The sequence below is a fragment of the Geotrypetes seraphini genome, chromosome 2 (genome assembly GCF_902459505.1).
Source record: "Geotrypetes seraphini chromosome 2, aGeoSer1.1, whole genome shotgun sequence".
NCBI lineage: Eukaryota > Metazoa > Chordata > Amphibia > Gymnophiona > Dermophiidae > Geotrypetes > Geotrypetes seraphini.
In genome coordinates, this window is record NC_047085.1 from 299,356,147 (window position 1) to 299,372,899 (window position 16,753).

At 41.3% G+C, this 16,753-nt stretch overlaps 1 protein-coding gene across 1 annotated transcript in view; it reads left to right on the top strand.

Annotated features, from left to right (window-relative positions):
• NCF4 (neutrophil cytosolic factor 4) overlaps positions 1 to 16,753 on the top strand; it is a 61,834-nt gene that overhangs the window by 7,323 nt on the left and 37,758 nt on the right. Inside the window, exons 2-4 of the mRNA XM_033933723.1 lie at positions 4,836 to 4,920; positions 9,673 to 9,826; positions 9,938 to 10,008. Coding sequence (XP_033789614.1) covers positions 4,836 to 4,920; positions 9,673 to 9,826; positions 9,938 to 10,008 — 310 coding nt within the window. The remainder of the gene's footprint in view (positions 1 to 4,835; positions 4,921 to 9,672; positions 9,827 to 9,937; positions 10,009 to 16,753) is intronic.

A 16,753-nucleotide genomic window follows, 5' to 3' on the forward strand; every position in this document is an offset into this window, starting at 1 on the left:
TCACTGTTACCCTTGGCCCACGAGGAAGGCCAGCATGCTGCTACTGTATGCACGCCCCAAAAACATCAGTAGACTCTCCATACAGTTTGGAAGGTACCAGGGGGGGAAGGTGGGGGGGGAAGGTTACATTTGCTCCATAAGACGCACCCTTATTTCCACCCACTTTTTTGGGGGAACAAAGTGTGTCTTATAGAATGAAAAATACAGTATATATAAATGACATAATTATGATTTATGGTTATGGTTTATTACCAAGGCAGATTACAAAATCATAATTATAATACTGACAGATAACACAAATTTATTTATTTATTTACTCAATTGTCTATACCATTCTCCCAGCGGAGGTCAGAATGGTTTGCATAGCTTTATTCAAGCATTTTCCCCTGTCTGTCCCGGTGGACTCACAATCTTTCTAAAATACCTGGGGCAATGGGGGACCAAGTGACATGTCCAGGGTCACAAGGAGCAGTGCAAGTTTGAATCCTCATCCTCAGAGTGCTGAGGCTGTATCTCTAATCCCTGTGCCACACTCTCAGACGTAGTATGGTATAAGATGGCATGGCAAACATTGTCTGATAGAGATGGTAAAACAGACATAGCATGGCGCTTATAGTACAGCAAAATATAGCATGATGAGCATAGTACAGCAATCCATAGAAACATAGAAACATAGAAAGATGACGGCAGAAAAGGGCCAAGGCCCATCAAGTCTGCCCACTATAGACCCTCCCCTTAAGATTAGCTAGTGTTTTGCCCTGACCCTCTTAGGGATCCCACATGGGCGTCCCATTTATTCTTAAAATCTGGCACACTGCTGGCCTCGATCACCTGCACTGAAAGCCCGTTCCACCGATCAATTACTCGCTCCGTGAAGAAATACTTCCTGGTGTCGCCGTGAAATTTTCCGCCCCTGAGTTTGAGCGGGTGCCCTCTTGTGGTTGAGGGGCCTCTAAGAAGGAAGATGTTATCTTCCACTTCTATACGTCCGGTGACGTATTTAAACGTCTCAATCATGTCTCCCCTCTCCCTGCGCTCCTCTAGAGTGTAGAGCTGCAATTTGTCTAGTCTTGCTTCGTACGGGAGACCTTTAAGCCCTGAGACCATTCTGGTGGCCATTCTTTGGACCGACTCGACCCTCTGCACGTCTTTGCGGTCATCCGTCATCCAGTCATCAGAACAAAAGAAACATTTTAGTCCATTAATAGTCTTAAGATGATGAATATGCTAACCAAAACAGATGCCTCAATAATTTTATAAAATAGACTGAAGTCAATATTCAGCCCTATATAAACAGTTAGGAATGGCTCCCAGCCAGCTAAATAGCACATAACTGGCTATCCCATGATATTCAGCAGGAGATAGGCGGCTATCTCACGCTTAATATCCAGCTTAGTGGATGGGTCGATGGCTGGCTATGTTGCATGACATAGCCAGTCACCGCCAATGTTCAGCGGCTCATCTGCAACGTTTGCCAGGCAGACAGAGCTACCTAAAAGGGTTGTCTGTCTTTGGCCATTGAAACTTAGCTGGCTAGCCGCTAGATATTGGCCTAGTCAGCTGGACCAAAACTAGACCAGAAATTCAATGCTGGTGGCCGGATACAGCACTGACATTGAATTTCCGATATCGCTGCAGATAGCAGGAGATTGCTGGCAATCTCCCATGGTCTGAATACCAGAGGGACTGTGTCTCATTGCTGCTTATTTGTCAAAGGCAACTTGCGCTATCACAAAAGCCAGCTACAAAAAAGGTACTTTTCCTTGTTTGCTCATAAGAACATAAGAATTGCCATACTGGGACAGACTGAAGGTCCATCAAGACCAGTATCCTGTTCCCAATAGTGGCCAACTAAGGTCTCAAGTACCTAGAAAAATCCCAACTAGTAAAACTGATCTTATGCTGCTTATCCTAGGAATAAGCAGTGGATTTCCCCAAGCTATCTCAATAATGGCCTATAGACATCTCTTTTAGGAAATTATCCAAGTGTTTTTTTAAACCCCGTTAAGCTAACTGATTTTACCACATTCACACGCAACTGCTGCAATTTATGCACAGTGAGCCCACATGCATTCACAGAAAACAGAGTCCTTGTGGGAATGTAAAATTGTAAAATGCTGTGCAGGTAAGAAGAGAACTTATGATGCAGTCCTAAGTGAACCAGTAAGAGCAATTTGAATTTAATGTGAAATGCTACAGGCAGCCAAGCACAAATTAATGAGATGAAGTGTTATATGTTCAAATTCAGAAACCCCTGATAAAAGTCATATTGCAAGATGTTGACCACTTGCTAAGACTGAATGCAAAATGCTAGCAAGCCCAAATAAACAAAGTTGTAGTAAATCAATCCCACTTAACACCAGTGATTGTAAAACCACCCCAAAGTTGAACATTGGCAACAGTGGTTGCAACTTGCTCAATAACCATAACTCAAAATAGGAATTTCTGATTACCATTTGTAGTTGCATCCTCAAAGACAATTGGGAATCCGGTATTAGGGCATGTCGATTTTAGGGGTAGATTTTAATTTTTCCAAATTTTATAAACCACCAGTGATTAAATTATGCAATGTTACATGCTGAATCTAAACTATCTTCAGAAACTGCTTAAAGCCAAGTCTTACCTACATCAAATAGAAATTAAATAATATTTATACGAACATACAAATTGTCTGAACTATCCCACTTTTTTACGAAACTGCAATAACAGTTTCTAGCATGGAGAGCCGCACTGCTCCCAATGCTCTTAGCAACTCAGTGAACGTTGGGAGCAGCGAGGGCCATTCAGCGCGGCTCCCCGTGCTAGAAACTGCTATTGCAGTTTCGTAAAAGGAGGCCATATCATTTTTGCAGTTAATTTATTATTATTACAAAGTATTTAGGCAGCTAATTCTTAAAAATATTGTTATGCACTATTTTGGTCATTTTAGTGTCTCTAATTGGCTTTTAACTTTTTTCGTTCTATTCAACTTCTTTTATTGAGTTTTTTTTTTAACTATTGTAAACCGCATAGAACTTTTCGGCCTTGCGGTTTATAAACTGATTTTTCTTATTTATTGTTATTTAACAAAATCCAGCAAAGAGGCCATATCTTGTTTGCTTCTGTTTCGGCTGATGAGCTCCTTATTGACCATCTGACTCCTAATATAGGGGTCCTTTTACTAAGGCGTGCGCTAAACGCTAATGTGTCCATCAAAGTCTATGAATGCTTTAGCGTTTAGCGTGCGCTAAAACAACTAGTGCGCCTTAGTAAAAGGACCCCCATAATGTACCCTCTTGATTGTACACATGACCAGCAGCCTCAGTTGTCATTTTTACACACCTTTCCAGGGGCTGGGTATGTGATGGACAATGGACATCACCAATTTTAGTTGCATCCTAAAAGATAATCGGGATCAGTGGCATAGTAGGGGGGGGGGCAGTCCACCCTGGACACCGTCTTAATGAAGGTACTGGCCCTCCTCCTCCATTCCACCCCCTGCTCCTTCACACTCCTCCCGCCATTTGCGTACCTTCATGGCCCCCCCTCCCACCCCTCCCCTGGTACCTCTATCTCTTTCCCAGTGAGAGCAGCAACTCCAACCTGCTGCTCATGCCAGCGTTGGCTCTCCCTCTGATATCATTTCCGGGTCCTGTACCTAGGAAGTGATATCTGATAGAGAGAAAACAATGATGCAAGCAGCAAGTTGGTGAGGCTGCTCATGCCGTGGAAGTTAAAAGTGGTACGGGATAGGGAAGGGTACGCAGCAGGGTGGAGCAGGGAAGGAGAGGGAGGCAGAGAAGAGGGCGGGGGAGGGGTGCCACCACCCCAGGCGCCTCTCACCCTCGTTAAGCCACTGATTGGGATTCCAGTAATATTCCAAGATAGGACATCTTAACTAGAGAACCAGGAAGTAGAATATCTGAGGGCATGTCAGAGGACGTGTGACCAATAAGTCTGTCTTTGAAACATCCGTTGACAATCTGTTCCTCATCATCCAAACAGATATACCATCAAATATTTCCTGCATTAATGCGGTATGAAATCCCAAAAGACTGCAACAACACAAGGGAAACAAATATAAATGAAAGAGGACTGATGAAAGGCAGTGAACTAAACTAAACTTTAAGTTTATATACCGCATCCTCTCCACGGAAGTGGAGCTCGGCACAGTTTACAAGAACTTAAAATATAAGAAGAGAAAGGAAAAGGTTTACATGAGCTTACATAAGGCCTTACATAAGGCCAAATGGGATCGGCACATGGGATCTATTCACAGGGCAAAGGTAGGGGAGGGACATTAAGGTGGGCAGACTAGATGAGCCATGGGCCCTTATCTGCCGTCTATTTCTATGTTTCTATGTTTCTATGAGCTTATATATAGAATGGAAGAGTAAGGGGGCAAATAGAATTACATGTTAGGGAAGAGCCAAGTTTTCAGTTGCTTGCAGAATAGTTGGAGAGAGCCCAGGTTCCGCAACGGGAAAGTAAGGTCGTTCCAGAGACCTGTGATTTTGAAGAGAAGAGATTTTCCCAGTTTACCTGCATAGAGAATACCGTGTAAAGAGGGGAAGGATAGTTTATATCTTTGGGCGGGTCTGGTGGAGTCAGGACTCGAGGAATTAAAGGATAGTGGGATTAGGAGAGGAAGGATGCCGTGAATGATCTTAAAAGCCAGGCAGGAGCATTTGAAATGGATTCTGGAAATCACTGGGAGCCAGTGAAGATTGGACAGGAGTGGGGAGACATGGTCAGGTTTGAAGAGCTCACCTAACAACACCGAACAGCCTCCAAGCCCCTTTCACTAATTGGGATAACGTGGCTCTTTATGACATCATTATCTGTCTTTGTTTCAGTGATTTTGAACAGCTGCCCGATGATGTGCCAATTTCAGCCAATATTGCAGACATTCTAGAAAAGAAAGGATTCTCCAGCTATTACGTAAGAATCTATTCTATTTTAATTTTGGATTTCTGTGACATGTCAGTGAAGAATTATCATCTGGTGCATTCTGACTACCTTCAGGCAGAGGCTTACCATTATGGGGAATCATTTTTAAAGTGCCTAGGTAGTTAGCTTAAAGATCCATGAGTACTATGGGCCTTATTCAGTGCAGATCATTTGTCCTAGGCACAGAGAAGGTAATTCTATAATGCTGCATCTATATCTCGGTGTCATGAATGCATATAAATAACCAGAATGCTGGCATATACTTTCATAAATGCCAATATTTTGGTTCCATGCTATTCTATAAAATGACACCTAAAGGCAATGGTACATGAATAGCAAGGTTTTTATTTCTTTTCTGAAAGTTTTGTAGACCCCATACTACAAAACTTTCAGAAAAGAAATAAAAACCTTGCTATTCAAGAAATCGATGAAGACTAACTAACACCGAATGAAACATTTCAATCCTCTGAAGCAACCCGCTCTATTCTGTAACACCTCTGGATATGTCCAGAAATCCGCTTTTGTAATCGGTCTTGAACCGCAAGGTAATGGCAGAATAGAAATCACTAATGTAATGTAATGTATATTGTTTGAAGGTGGGTATACTGTGCACTAGTGCTGCCTGATTCCGGGAGCATTTGTTTTTATTCAATTCGGCATATTGAATCGATTTTTTGATTTGATTTAATTCACTTTTTCTGCCTAATCAAGTGTTTTATTTATTTTCAGACATCCTGGCAAGTGGGAAGGGGTAAAACACGGTCCTCACAGACCTGACGGATCTCGCAGATCTAAACCCGTACGGCCTTAAAAATCTGAGGTCTGTGTCGGTCCGTGTCTGTGGCGCTTGTAGTTTCTGTCGCTGACAGACCTGATGAGATTTTAGCGCTGACGGATCCGTCTCAGCATAGGGAGGGAAAAGTGTTAGGATCCGTCAGCGCTAAAATCTCTTTGAGGTCTGTTAGAGCCAGAGACTAGTGCTGGAGTTTGGAGACTTCTTTTCCATAACGCACGTCCAAAACCTATGTCCCCGCTCTCTTGGCTTCTGCTCTGCCGCTCCAGCACTAGTCTCTGGCTCTGACAGACCTCGAAGAAATTTTAGCGCTGACGGATCCTAACACTTTTCCCTCCCTATGCTGAAACGGATCCATCAGTGCTAAAATCTCATCAAGGTCTGTCAGCGACAGAAACTACAAGCGCCATGGACACGGACCGACACGGACCTCAGATTTTTAAGGCCATACGGGTTTAGATCCACGAGGTCCGTCAGGTCCGTGAGATCCGCATTTTACCCCTTCCCCTGGCAAGTTTATTTTGTAGCCTTTCCACCCACTTTTCCCTCTCCAACCCCACATCAGCACTATAGTATAAACAAAATAAACAAAAAAGGCTTTTCCTCTCTCTGTTAGGTCCTAGCTTACGCTTGCTAACACCAGCTCTGGCAGGATACACATTTCAAATCTGACACATTGTAATCCCAAAATAGAAAATAAAATTATTTTTTCTACTACTGCCATATCAGCATTTTTTTGGGGGGGCCACCGTCTACTATCTCTCTCTCTCTCTTTCTCCCTTCCTTGTGCCATGGGTAAAACCTCTCTATTCCCCTCCATGCAGCATCTTTCCCTTCCTCCCCTCCATTATCATGTGCAACATTTCTTTCTCTCTCCCCATGCACCATGTCTCCCTGCCCTCCATCCTATGTCCAACATTTCTCCTTCTCTCTTATCCATGCATGTTTCCCTCCCCTCCATCATATGCAGGATTTCTCCCTCTCACCCCTTTCTCCCTCTTCTCTCTCTTCCTCTCCTCTACCTCAATTCTTCCTCTCTCCTCTGTCCCCCCATGTGCAGCATCTTTCCTCCCCTCCCATCCTCCTGAGCAACAGCTTTCCTCCCCTCCCATCCATTCCCCTGTGTAGCAGAAATACCCCACTGACTCTCCCTCTGGCTACCTAAACAAACCCAATCACAATTCAAGATATTGTACATGACATATAGAGTTATTCATGAAGATCTCACTATATATCTGGCTTAGGAATTAGTGCCCTACGCCAGTGACATCTCTAACTTAGTTGCCACAGGAAGCACTTGCTACCGTACTCCATGTGCGAACTGTCAGTTCTTGTCAGTTTCCTTCCTTGGAACAGTGAGTTGACAGCAAAGGGGAAAGGGGACTGATGGAGCCGATAGCTGCATGCATGGAGACTGTGGTCCTGCAACTGCTAGATCAGTGTATCGCAAACTGTGTGCCATGGTGAGATTCTGGGTGTGCCACAAGATGCTGGTGAGGAGGAGGGGCACCAGCGGTGAGAGGCACGTACTGTAGGCAGTCAGCCGGCACCTCTCCTCATCGGTGCCTGTCCTCTCGCACTCCCTCCACTGGCATTGTTATAGCAAGCTCAGGGCCCCATCTGGAGGTCCCCTGCATGACATTACACATGCAAGTGACATCATTGCGTCAATGTCCGCACCCTCCAGACGTGGCCCTGAGTTTAGTGTGCCACCCCTTACTGACACAACCCCACCCTTGGTATGCTACTACTCTATGCTCCATAAATCAATCTGCAGGCTAGCCAAGGGGCTTACTGAAAGTCCCATCGTTATAAATCTTGTGATGTGCTCGATGGAGGTCTAGAGTATTCTCATCAGTGGCACCCAGTGCCTGCCTGACCACTACAGGTCTTTTTCTAAAACAATAAAGACTTGATATTACACATAATGTTGGAATAGTGGATATACTGGGTTAGGTGTATTAATTCTCATCTAGCTTTTCTCCCCACTCATTACTAAGCCTCTCTTGAACGTGTGATCCTCAAGTTGAAAGGCAGCTACCATCCTGGTACAGCTATTCTGATTCATATTAGTTTCATGCATACATTACTACACTTCCTTAAGATGATATATGGATTTTTTTTATGGTGGTACTTACCAGTTTCTGCTCCATAGTTTACAAATATATGCTGGCAGGTTTCACCAATTGTGTATAGACTAGGCAACCCTACAACCCTTAACATTTTGCTTGCTTTCAGCCATAGCTGCTCCTAGAGTTTGAATCTGAAAAGCTTATAGGCTACCAGACAGCTCCAGGTCATCAGGGGTAACCTGAACAGTTTTACTCCTTTTGTGTACAAGGAGAATAAAACCAGAGCTAACTCAGCCTGTCCCTAAATGACCCAAATCCATCATGTAGATTTACTTTTAATAGTATTAATTCAGTCCCAGTTGTGCTCCTTACCAAATCATAGCAGCAAGAGGCACTTCATGTGATAGTGGTGCTTTAAGGCCATGTAATATCCACGTTCTGCATTGACAGTATGTGACCGAGATGAAGTATTCTGCTGATACATAATTTCTGTGTAGAAACTCATGTTTCTTGTATGCTCCTAATAAGAGATGTGTTGGTATTCTGGAGGCTGGTGTAATATTTTAGTGCCTTTTTTTTTCATATGTTACATGGCTAGTGAGAAGGGTACGGCTGCTGTGGGGTGTGGCTACCATAGGAACAGCACCATTGATTGTGACCCTGTCCCCTAAAGCTGGTTTTGTATGAGTTCTGGGCACTTTTCTTCTTAGAAAAAAAAATATATTGGTTTCTTTAAGAGTAATAAAGAGTTGGTAGGCCAAGAAATAGGGAAATCATTTATCACCAGGAAATGTTAAAGGTTTTATTAAAGAGAGAGGGAATGGGTAATTTCATTTGTGAGCCAATTGGATTGTGTTCATTAGTATGTAGAAAAGCACTAAAGACTATCCAGATCCGGAAATTTTGATCCCAAATAAACTTCGTGTCTATTCCTGAATCTGGATGGCCCTTAGTGCTTTTTTTTGTTTTCTGATGTGCTTTGTACTTCAAAACTCTCCTATACTCATCCTCCTCATTAGCAAGTAGATAGTATATACAAACTTGTATAAATAAATGCATATGTACATAAATAAGGTGATGTTAACTGTGCTTCATTATCTGCTACTTTAGCAGTTAACACACAGTTGCATCTCATTTCAAAGATCAGTATTCACCTGCTATGCATTAGAGAAGTGTGGCATTCAAGGCTCTGGAGCTGATGCATAAAGTGGTAGACCTGCTGAAGTCATATAGATAAAGCTACTAAAAGCTTAAACATGTAGTTAGGGTTACCAGATTTTACATCAGTAAAGTATGGACTCCTAGACCCGCCCCCAGGCCCACCCAGTTCCACCTATCCCACCCTGTTATGCCCAGCTCCGCCCCCAGCCCCACCCCCAGCCCGCCCTCCTGCTGCCTGCTCATCAGGCAGAAAGGCATCCATGCATGCATGGATGCCCCCCTCCGATGCAATTTCTTTTCAAAACCCGGACAAAGTATCGGGTTTTGAAAAGCCATCTGGACCCCCGGACATGTCTGAAAAGGACATGTCTGGAGAAATTTGGACGTCTGGTAACTCTACATTAAAATATCCTGATTTTTTAAGGGGCGAGCAGAATGAATAGCGGTATATGGTACATGTTCTGTATCTGAAAAACTAGAGCTCATTGGAGACAACTGGTGCCATTTTTGGAATCAGCAGGTCAAATATACCCAGAAACATTTGAGGCACTAAAAAGAGTATTATCATTTCTATAGTGCTGCCAGATATATGCAGCACTGTACATTAAACATGTAAGAGACAATCCCTTCTCGATAGAGCTTATAATCTAATCAAAACAACATCCATTCAATAATTTTTATGTCCAAGTTGGATCTGAAATACCGTCCTCTTTTTAGATGTTTGTGATCGAAGTGAAGACAAAAGGTGGTGGAAAATATCTGATTTACCGACGATATAGTCAGTTCTATTCTCTCAATGCCAAACTGGAGGAGAGGTATGGACCAGAGAGTAAGAACAATCCATTCATTTGCCTTCTACCTGTGCTCCCAGGTGAGTTCCTTCCCTGATTCTAAGCATTACAGCTAGTATTCCTGTTGATTTTGCCATTATTTTGGACCACAGGTTCCACATGAATGACTTATTTTCTTATGTGCTTTCCAGGGAAGATTTATGTAGGTAATAAGCAGGAGATTGCAGAAAATCGGATTCCCCTCCTTAATGCCTACATGAAGGTATGGATTTTTAGTTTCTTTGACAAGTTGCAGTCCTGCTGGTCTGTATTATGTCATAAATTATTATTGTTTCACATTATATGGTTTGATTATAGGTCTTAAATATGTATCAAAGGCAAAAAAACAATTTTTATCCTCTTCAATGGTATCAATTATCTCTAAATACTCTTCTATAGGTTCTACAAAAATATTATTGATTCCAACTTGCATTCATTGTGCTTAATTTAAGCACAATATAATATATATATTATATTTTATATATATATAATATATATATTATATATATTTTATATATATATTATATATATTTATATAAATATTATATATATTTTATATATATATATATTATATATTTTATATAATATATAATGATAATGGAGTAATAACCTCAGCGGCTACACCTGAACATAATATTTCGATCTAGTTCCTCCTCGTCGGTTTTCCTCCACCATCCTCAAGCCTTACATTTTTATAATTTATATATATATTTAATTTTAAAATTTATTTTTAAATAGTATCAAAATTATAACTTTTCTTTCACTTAGAAAAGCTGAAACTGGGCTCCGACATGAATCCACGTTTCGCTGGAATGCTTTTTCAAGGAGCGATCCCGTTAAGAAAGACCCGCTGCCAACCTTTTTAAATGATACACCTAAGTTTCGGCACCTAAGTCTCTGGATGGTTAATTGAATTCCTTCCACTATGTGCAGATAAGGTGCACTCTTACTAAAAACTGGACAGTAACCACTGGATTCCATATAGGCAGATAAGAACATAAGAATAGCCATTCTGGGTCAGACCAATGGTCCAACTAGTCCAGTATGCTGTTTCCAACAGTGGCTAATACAGGTTACAAGTATCTGGCAGAAACACAAATCGTAGCAACATTCCATGCTACCGATCCCTGGGCAAGCAGTGGCTTCCCCCTTGTCTATCTTAATGGAAGATGCATGTACAAATTGATTAGTTAACAAGGCATAGACTAAATTGGCAACAATTTGGATTTACACATGCATCTGCCATAGTCACTATTCTAAAACATCCACCCTCTAAGTTTTCTAGCATGCAATTTGAAAGGGGTGTGGCCATGGGAGGGGTCATGGGTGTTTCTAAAAGTTAGGCACAGTGGGGCCAATATTCAGACTGCGGGACGCTGACTGTGGATATTGAAAAATAAAATAAAATTGTTGTGAAAACATTTCTTTCCTACTGAGGTAGATAAATTATTGAATGCCCCTCGTAACTGTATCTCCTTCAGTATGTTTATGTATATTAACGTAACTCATTCTGAGCTTTCTGGGAAGATGGGATATAAAACTAACTAACTAATTAAATACATAAATAAAATGAGTTTCATCAACGGTATCTGTTCCCAGCTTTAAACCCATGCTGTTTTCGGGTAATGTGTTTTTACTAAGGCCTTCTTCTGTAAATTTGGGATTTCTGGTGTTCAGTATATTAGCCCAAGATTTTTTTGGCCTAATTTACTGGCACCTAAGGCAATTCATGTCCAAACTCTGCCCATAACCACACCTACTTTTTGTAGAGTTACCATATATCCGAGAACACCTGAACATGTTCTCTTTTTAGAGGATTGTCCGGGCACCCATAGGGATTTCCAAAATTCAGAAGTTAGTCTGGGTTTTGGAAATCCTGAGCTCGGAGGCTGTGTCTGGAAGCCTTTGTGCTTGAGCGGCTGTCAACGTGATGACATTATGTGCCCGCGCGCATGCCTGTGATGTCATTGCGTCAATGTCCATGCTTGGGCAAAGGCTTCCAAATGTGGCCTTTGAGCTTGGGGAGGTTCATGGGAGGGCGGGGCTGGGGGAGGAATGGGGTGGAGCCAGAGGCGGAACAGAGCGGGACTTGGGCAGAACAGGCATCCTCTTTTTTCAAAGAAAAAAATCTGGCAACCGTAACTTTTTGGGTGCGTACCTCAGGGTAGACGCCTACACAAAAATTGTTTTCTTAAATCCGTCTTTTAATCGTTTTTTAATAGGGTTGGTCAATTAACAGTGCCAATTAAATCAATTTAAAAATTAAGTTAGGCGCTTACATTGGTCTAGGCGCCTACTGGTAGGTGCTGTTTATAGAATTTGGGCCATAGTGCACATGCTTTGTGAAAAATTCCAAGTTTATTAACATTTTGATTTACCACCAATTGAAGCCATCAAGGCGGTTTATAATATAATAGCACAAAGTAAAATAGAGCAAGTAGAAAATTACATTAGAACATAAGAACATAAGAAGTGCCATCTCTGGGACAGACCCTAGGTCCATGAAGTTCGGCGATCCGCACACGCGGAGGCCCCGCCAGGTGTACCCTGGCATAGTTTTAGTGCCCATATCACTCTAAACTTCTCATAAGGAGGTGTACATCTAACTTACCCTTAAATCCTAGAACGGTGTTGGAGAAGGGAGGGTAAACAATGTAGAATAAGGAGAAGATGATTCAGGAGTTGAAGGAGAGGAAAGGGGGGAGAACTACAATTTTTTGACAGGAAAGTGGAGTGGGGGGGGGAAGAAACAAAGGGATGCATAAGGACATTTGTTTCAGAATGAAAAAAAAAAAAGAAAAAAAATATGAAAATGTTCTACTTGCGTAACCCTAGGCCCAGATTCTATAAAAGATGCCTAAAATTAGGCACCTAGATTGACACACTTAGCCAGTCTACGCACCTAACTTACCCCCTCCCCCCTTTTTACAAAAGAACAGAAGAGATTTTTAGCACCAGCCGGCATGCTAAATGCTCTGCTCTGATGGTCATAGAGTTCCTATGAGCATTGGAGCAGCGCAGAACATTTAGCGTGCCCGCCGGTTCTAAAAACCTCGCCACGCTTTTGTAAAAGGGGTGGGGGGTGGGGGGGAATGTTAATTATTTAAAAAGCTTTAGTGGCACCAATAACAAGCAGGCACCTAGTCCAAGGCACCTACAGGATAGTAGGCACGGTTGAGGGTGGATCGTGTGTGTGTTTGGCAAGTAGGCACCTGTTTTACACTTTGGCACTGGTATTTAGATCAAGCAAACCCTGGCATACGGTTACCATATGGCTCTTGCAAAAGGAGGACAGATAGAGACATCTGGGTTTTACTTTCATTGAAAGCACTGGAAGTAAAACCTAATCTAATCTAATGCTTAGTTTTGTATACCGAGTCCTCAATCTGAGAAAGCTCGACTCGGTTTACAATAGTTAGATAAGATAATAAAAATATAAAACGGTGACTAAATTAAGCAAGTAACAACATAGCAAGAATGGAAGAGAAATTAATTACTAAAGTGTTTGGTAAACAGAATGGTTTTCAAAGACTTGCGAAAGGGTGAAAGAGAACTAAAACATCGCAGAGAAAGTGGAAGATCAATCCAAAGTTGGGTGAACTTGAAGGACAGGGATTGACCAAAAGCTTTGATTCTTTTGATACCTTTACTAGATGGACAAGTTAGCTTAAATTGTTGTTCGCCCCTTGCAAAAGAGAATCTATAAAGATTCCAAGATAGAGGGACTAACAGGGAAAAAATTCCAAAGAGAATTTTGAAAATGACACAGGCACATTTAAACTGGACTCTAAAATACACAGAAAGCCAATGCAGGTTATAAAGTAATGGTGTTACATGATCAAACTTATATTTCCTGAAAATCAATCTGGCAGCAGTGTTCTGGATCAATTGTAATCTAGAAAGACAGTTTTTTGTAATACCGAGATAGAGGGCCTTACAACAGTCAAGTTACAATAGTCGATCCAGCCTCCTTTTTATGGAGCCATATGGTAACCCTACCCTGGCATAAATATTGTGCGACTAAGGTTAGGACCCCTATCGGCGCCTAAGTTCACTTTAGATTTTACTAGGCATGATTCTACAAATGATACTTAAGACTGACATGCACTAAGCGCTGCATTCCTTGACACCTATGTTTTAGGCGCCTTTTATAGAATTGGGGCCCTAGGGCCTAAATATATATTCAAAATTTCACCGAACTCCTAACTTTAAAGGCTTAAAAACTAAGGGGTCCTTTTATCAAGCTGCGCTAGCGGGGGTTAGCGCGTCGGACATTTCATCACGCACTAACTCCTGCGGCCGGCTAAAAAAAATAACACCTGCTCAATGCAGGCATTAGCGGCTAGGGCAGCAGGCGGTTTAACGTGCAGTGTTATGCGTGTTAACCCCCTACCGCAGCTTGATAAAAGGACCCCTAAGTGGCAATAGAGGCAGATTTAAAGCAGGGAAAGCTCTTATTTCAACACTGGGCTCATAAAATGCCTAGCAAATGGCTGCCAGGCCTAAATCTGTAAGCATAACTTATAAACAAGTTAGATTAAATTATCAGTTTTAAAATTTAGGGCTCCTTTTCCAAAGCAACACTAACAACTAATGTGCACTCAGGGAGAAATTCTAGAAACAGTGCCTATATTTGCTCTACCGCCGCCTGTTATAGACCGATTTCTCTTTTTTGCTATGAGGCAAAATTGTTGGCTAAGATCTTGGATAATAGATTGGCAAAATTATTGCCAGATTCAATTGCTGAACCTCAGGTAGGGTTTGTAAAGGGACAAACAGCTGTTAAGAATATTAGATCAATTTTGTCTTCTTTGGAATGGGTTCGTTTTAAGAATACTCCTTCATTACTGATTAGTTTTGATGCTGAAAAAGCTTTTGATAGGGTCAGATGAGAATTTCTTTTTGCTGTGCTGATTAAATATGGTATTACGGGTTTTTTTCAAGAAGCTATTAGAGCTTTATATTCGGATGCACAGGCTAGGGTATATGTAAATGGAAGTCTTTTGGAATTTTTTTTCTGTGGGTCAGGGAACACGACAGGGGTGTCCTTTATCTCCACTAATGTTTATTTTAACTTTGGATCCGTTAATTCGAGAAATTCTTTCTAATAATGACATTATGAGGGTAACTATTGGGGCTTCTACCTTTAAAATAGCTGCATTTGTGTACGATATTCTAGTTCAATTAACAAATAAATCCCGATTATCGTTGCAAACCTTATTAGAAAGTTTCATAGAATTTGGAGATTTTTCTGGATTTAAATTAAATATGGATAAATCCGAGGCTATAGTTACGAATGAAACCCTGTGTAGACAGTGGGGTCCAGGTTTTCCATTACAATGGCCAGAGAGTCAATTTAAATATCTCGATATTTATTTACCGGTGGATCGTAGAATGTTATATAAAGCTAATATCCCTGTTTTGCTCAATCTCTCAAAACAAAAATTACAAAAATGGCAGAATTTGCCTTTATTTTTGTGGGTAGGGCAGCTTTATTTAAAAGGATTCTTTTTCCCAAATGGCTATATACCGTATTTTTTGTGTCATAAGACGCACCTCACCATAAGACGTACCCCAGATTTAGAGAAAGAAAACAAGAAAAAATCCCATTCTGAACCAAATTGTATACTAATATATAAATGACACCTTTAAATTCTGTCCCAGCCCCCCAATCAATCATCAGTTTTATATACCCCCAACACATTTAAATTCAATCCCAGCCTCCCAGCACCTTTAAATTCCGACCCAGCCCCCTAATCAATCATCATTTTTACATACCCCCAGCACATTCACATTTAAATTCAATCCCAGCCCCCAGGACCTTTAAATTCCAACCCAGCACCTCCCCAATCAATCATCATTTTTACATATCAAGTTTATTATGCAATTTGATTAATCGCCTATTCTACATTCTAGGCGATGTACAAACATAAATGAATAAATAAAAACTTGGGATAATTATTACATAGACAAATAATATTACATAATTACAAAAACTTACAATCATGAAACACTAGGAAATATATATTTAAAGGGTTACATTCTGTATCAAATTCTATATTTCAGGATTACAACAAAAGGAAGGGAGTAAAGTACAAATAAGAAGATATAAGGTTAAGAAGGAATGTAAAGTCATTTATTAACTAAAAACGTCATTGAAAAGAAAACTTTAAAGCTTAGTCTTGAATTTAGTTAAGTTCTTTTCTTCTCTAATATAGAGAGGGAGATTATTCCAAGATTGTGGGGCAGTCACTGAAAAAATAGTAAGCCGTCTAGTGTTAATAACTTTCAATGAGGGAATAGCCAATAGATGTTGATCCTGAGATCTCAGTGTTCTTGTAGTTATATATGGAATTAACACTCTGAAAATGAAAGCTGGGGTTTGAGACATTAGACATATCCCCCCAGCACCGTTAAATTCAATCCCAGGTCCCTAGGTCAGCCATTCAGAAGTGGCGCCAGCCCACATAGCAGTGCACTTGTGCGTTGCTGGCCCCGATGTGCCAGTAATCAGCAGGCAGCAGCCCTGCGAAGCACCAACGACCGGCCCAATTAGGAAAGTGTCTGGGCTCAGGTATTAGCGCGCTTGTGTGCCGCGGGCCCCGACAAGCAGCAGACAGCCGTCCACCGACCTCCAACATTTAAAGGTACTGCCGGGGGTTTTTGTTTTGTATATTCGCTTCATAAGACGCACCCTTATTTCCGCCCACTTTTTTGGAGGGATAAACGAGCGAAAAATACAGTATTTTTCAGATGCTTCCTTTGGAATTAAATAATGGAGATTAGCGTAAGTTATGAACAATTCTTACAAAATTTTGTTGGGCGGGTAAAAAACCAAAATTATCTTTTGATATATTATAGGGATCGGGGATGAGGGGTGGACTAGGACTTCCTGATCTTCGTATCTATAGTTGGGCTTGTTTGTTAAGACATATAAGGGACTGGGTTCTTGAGGATGATTTTTTTAC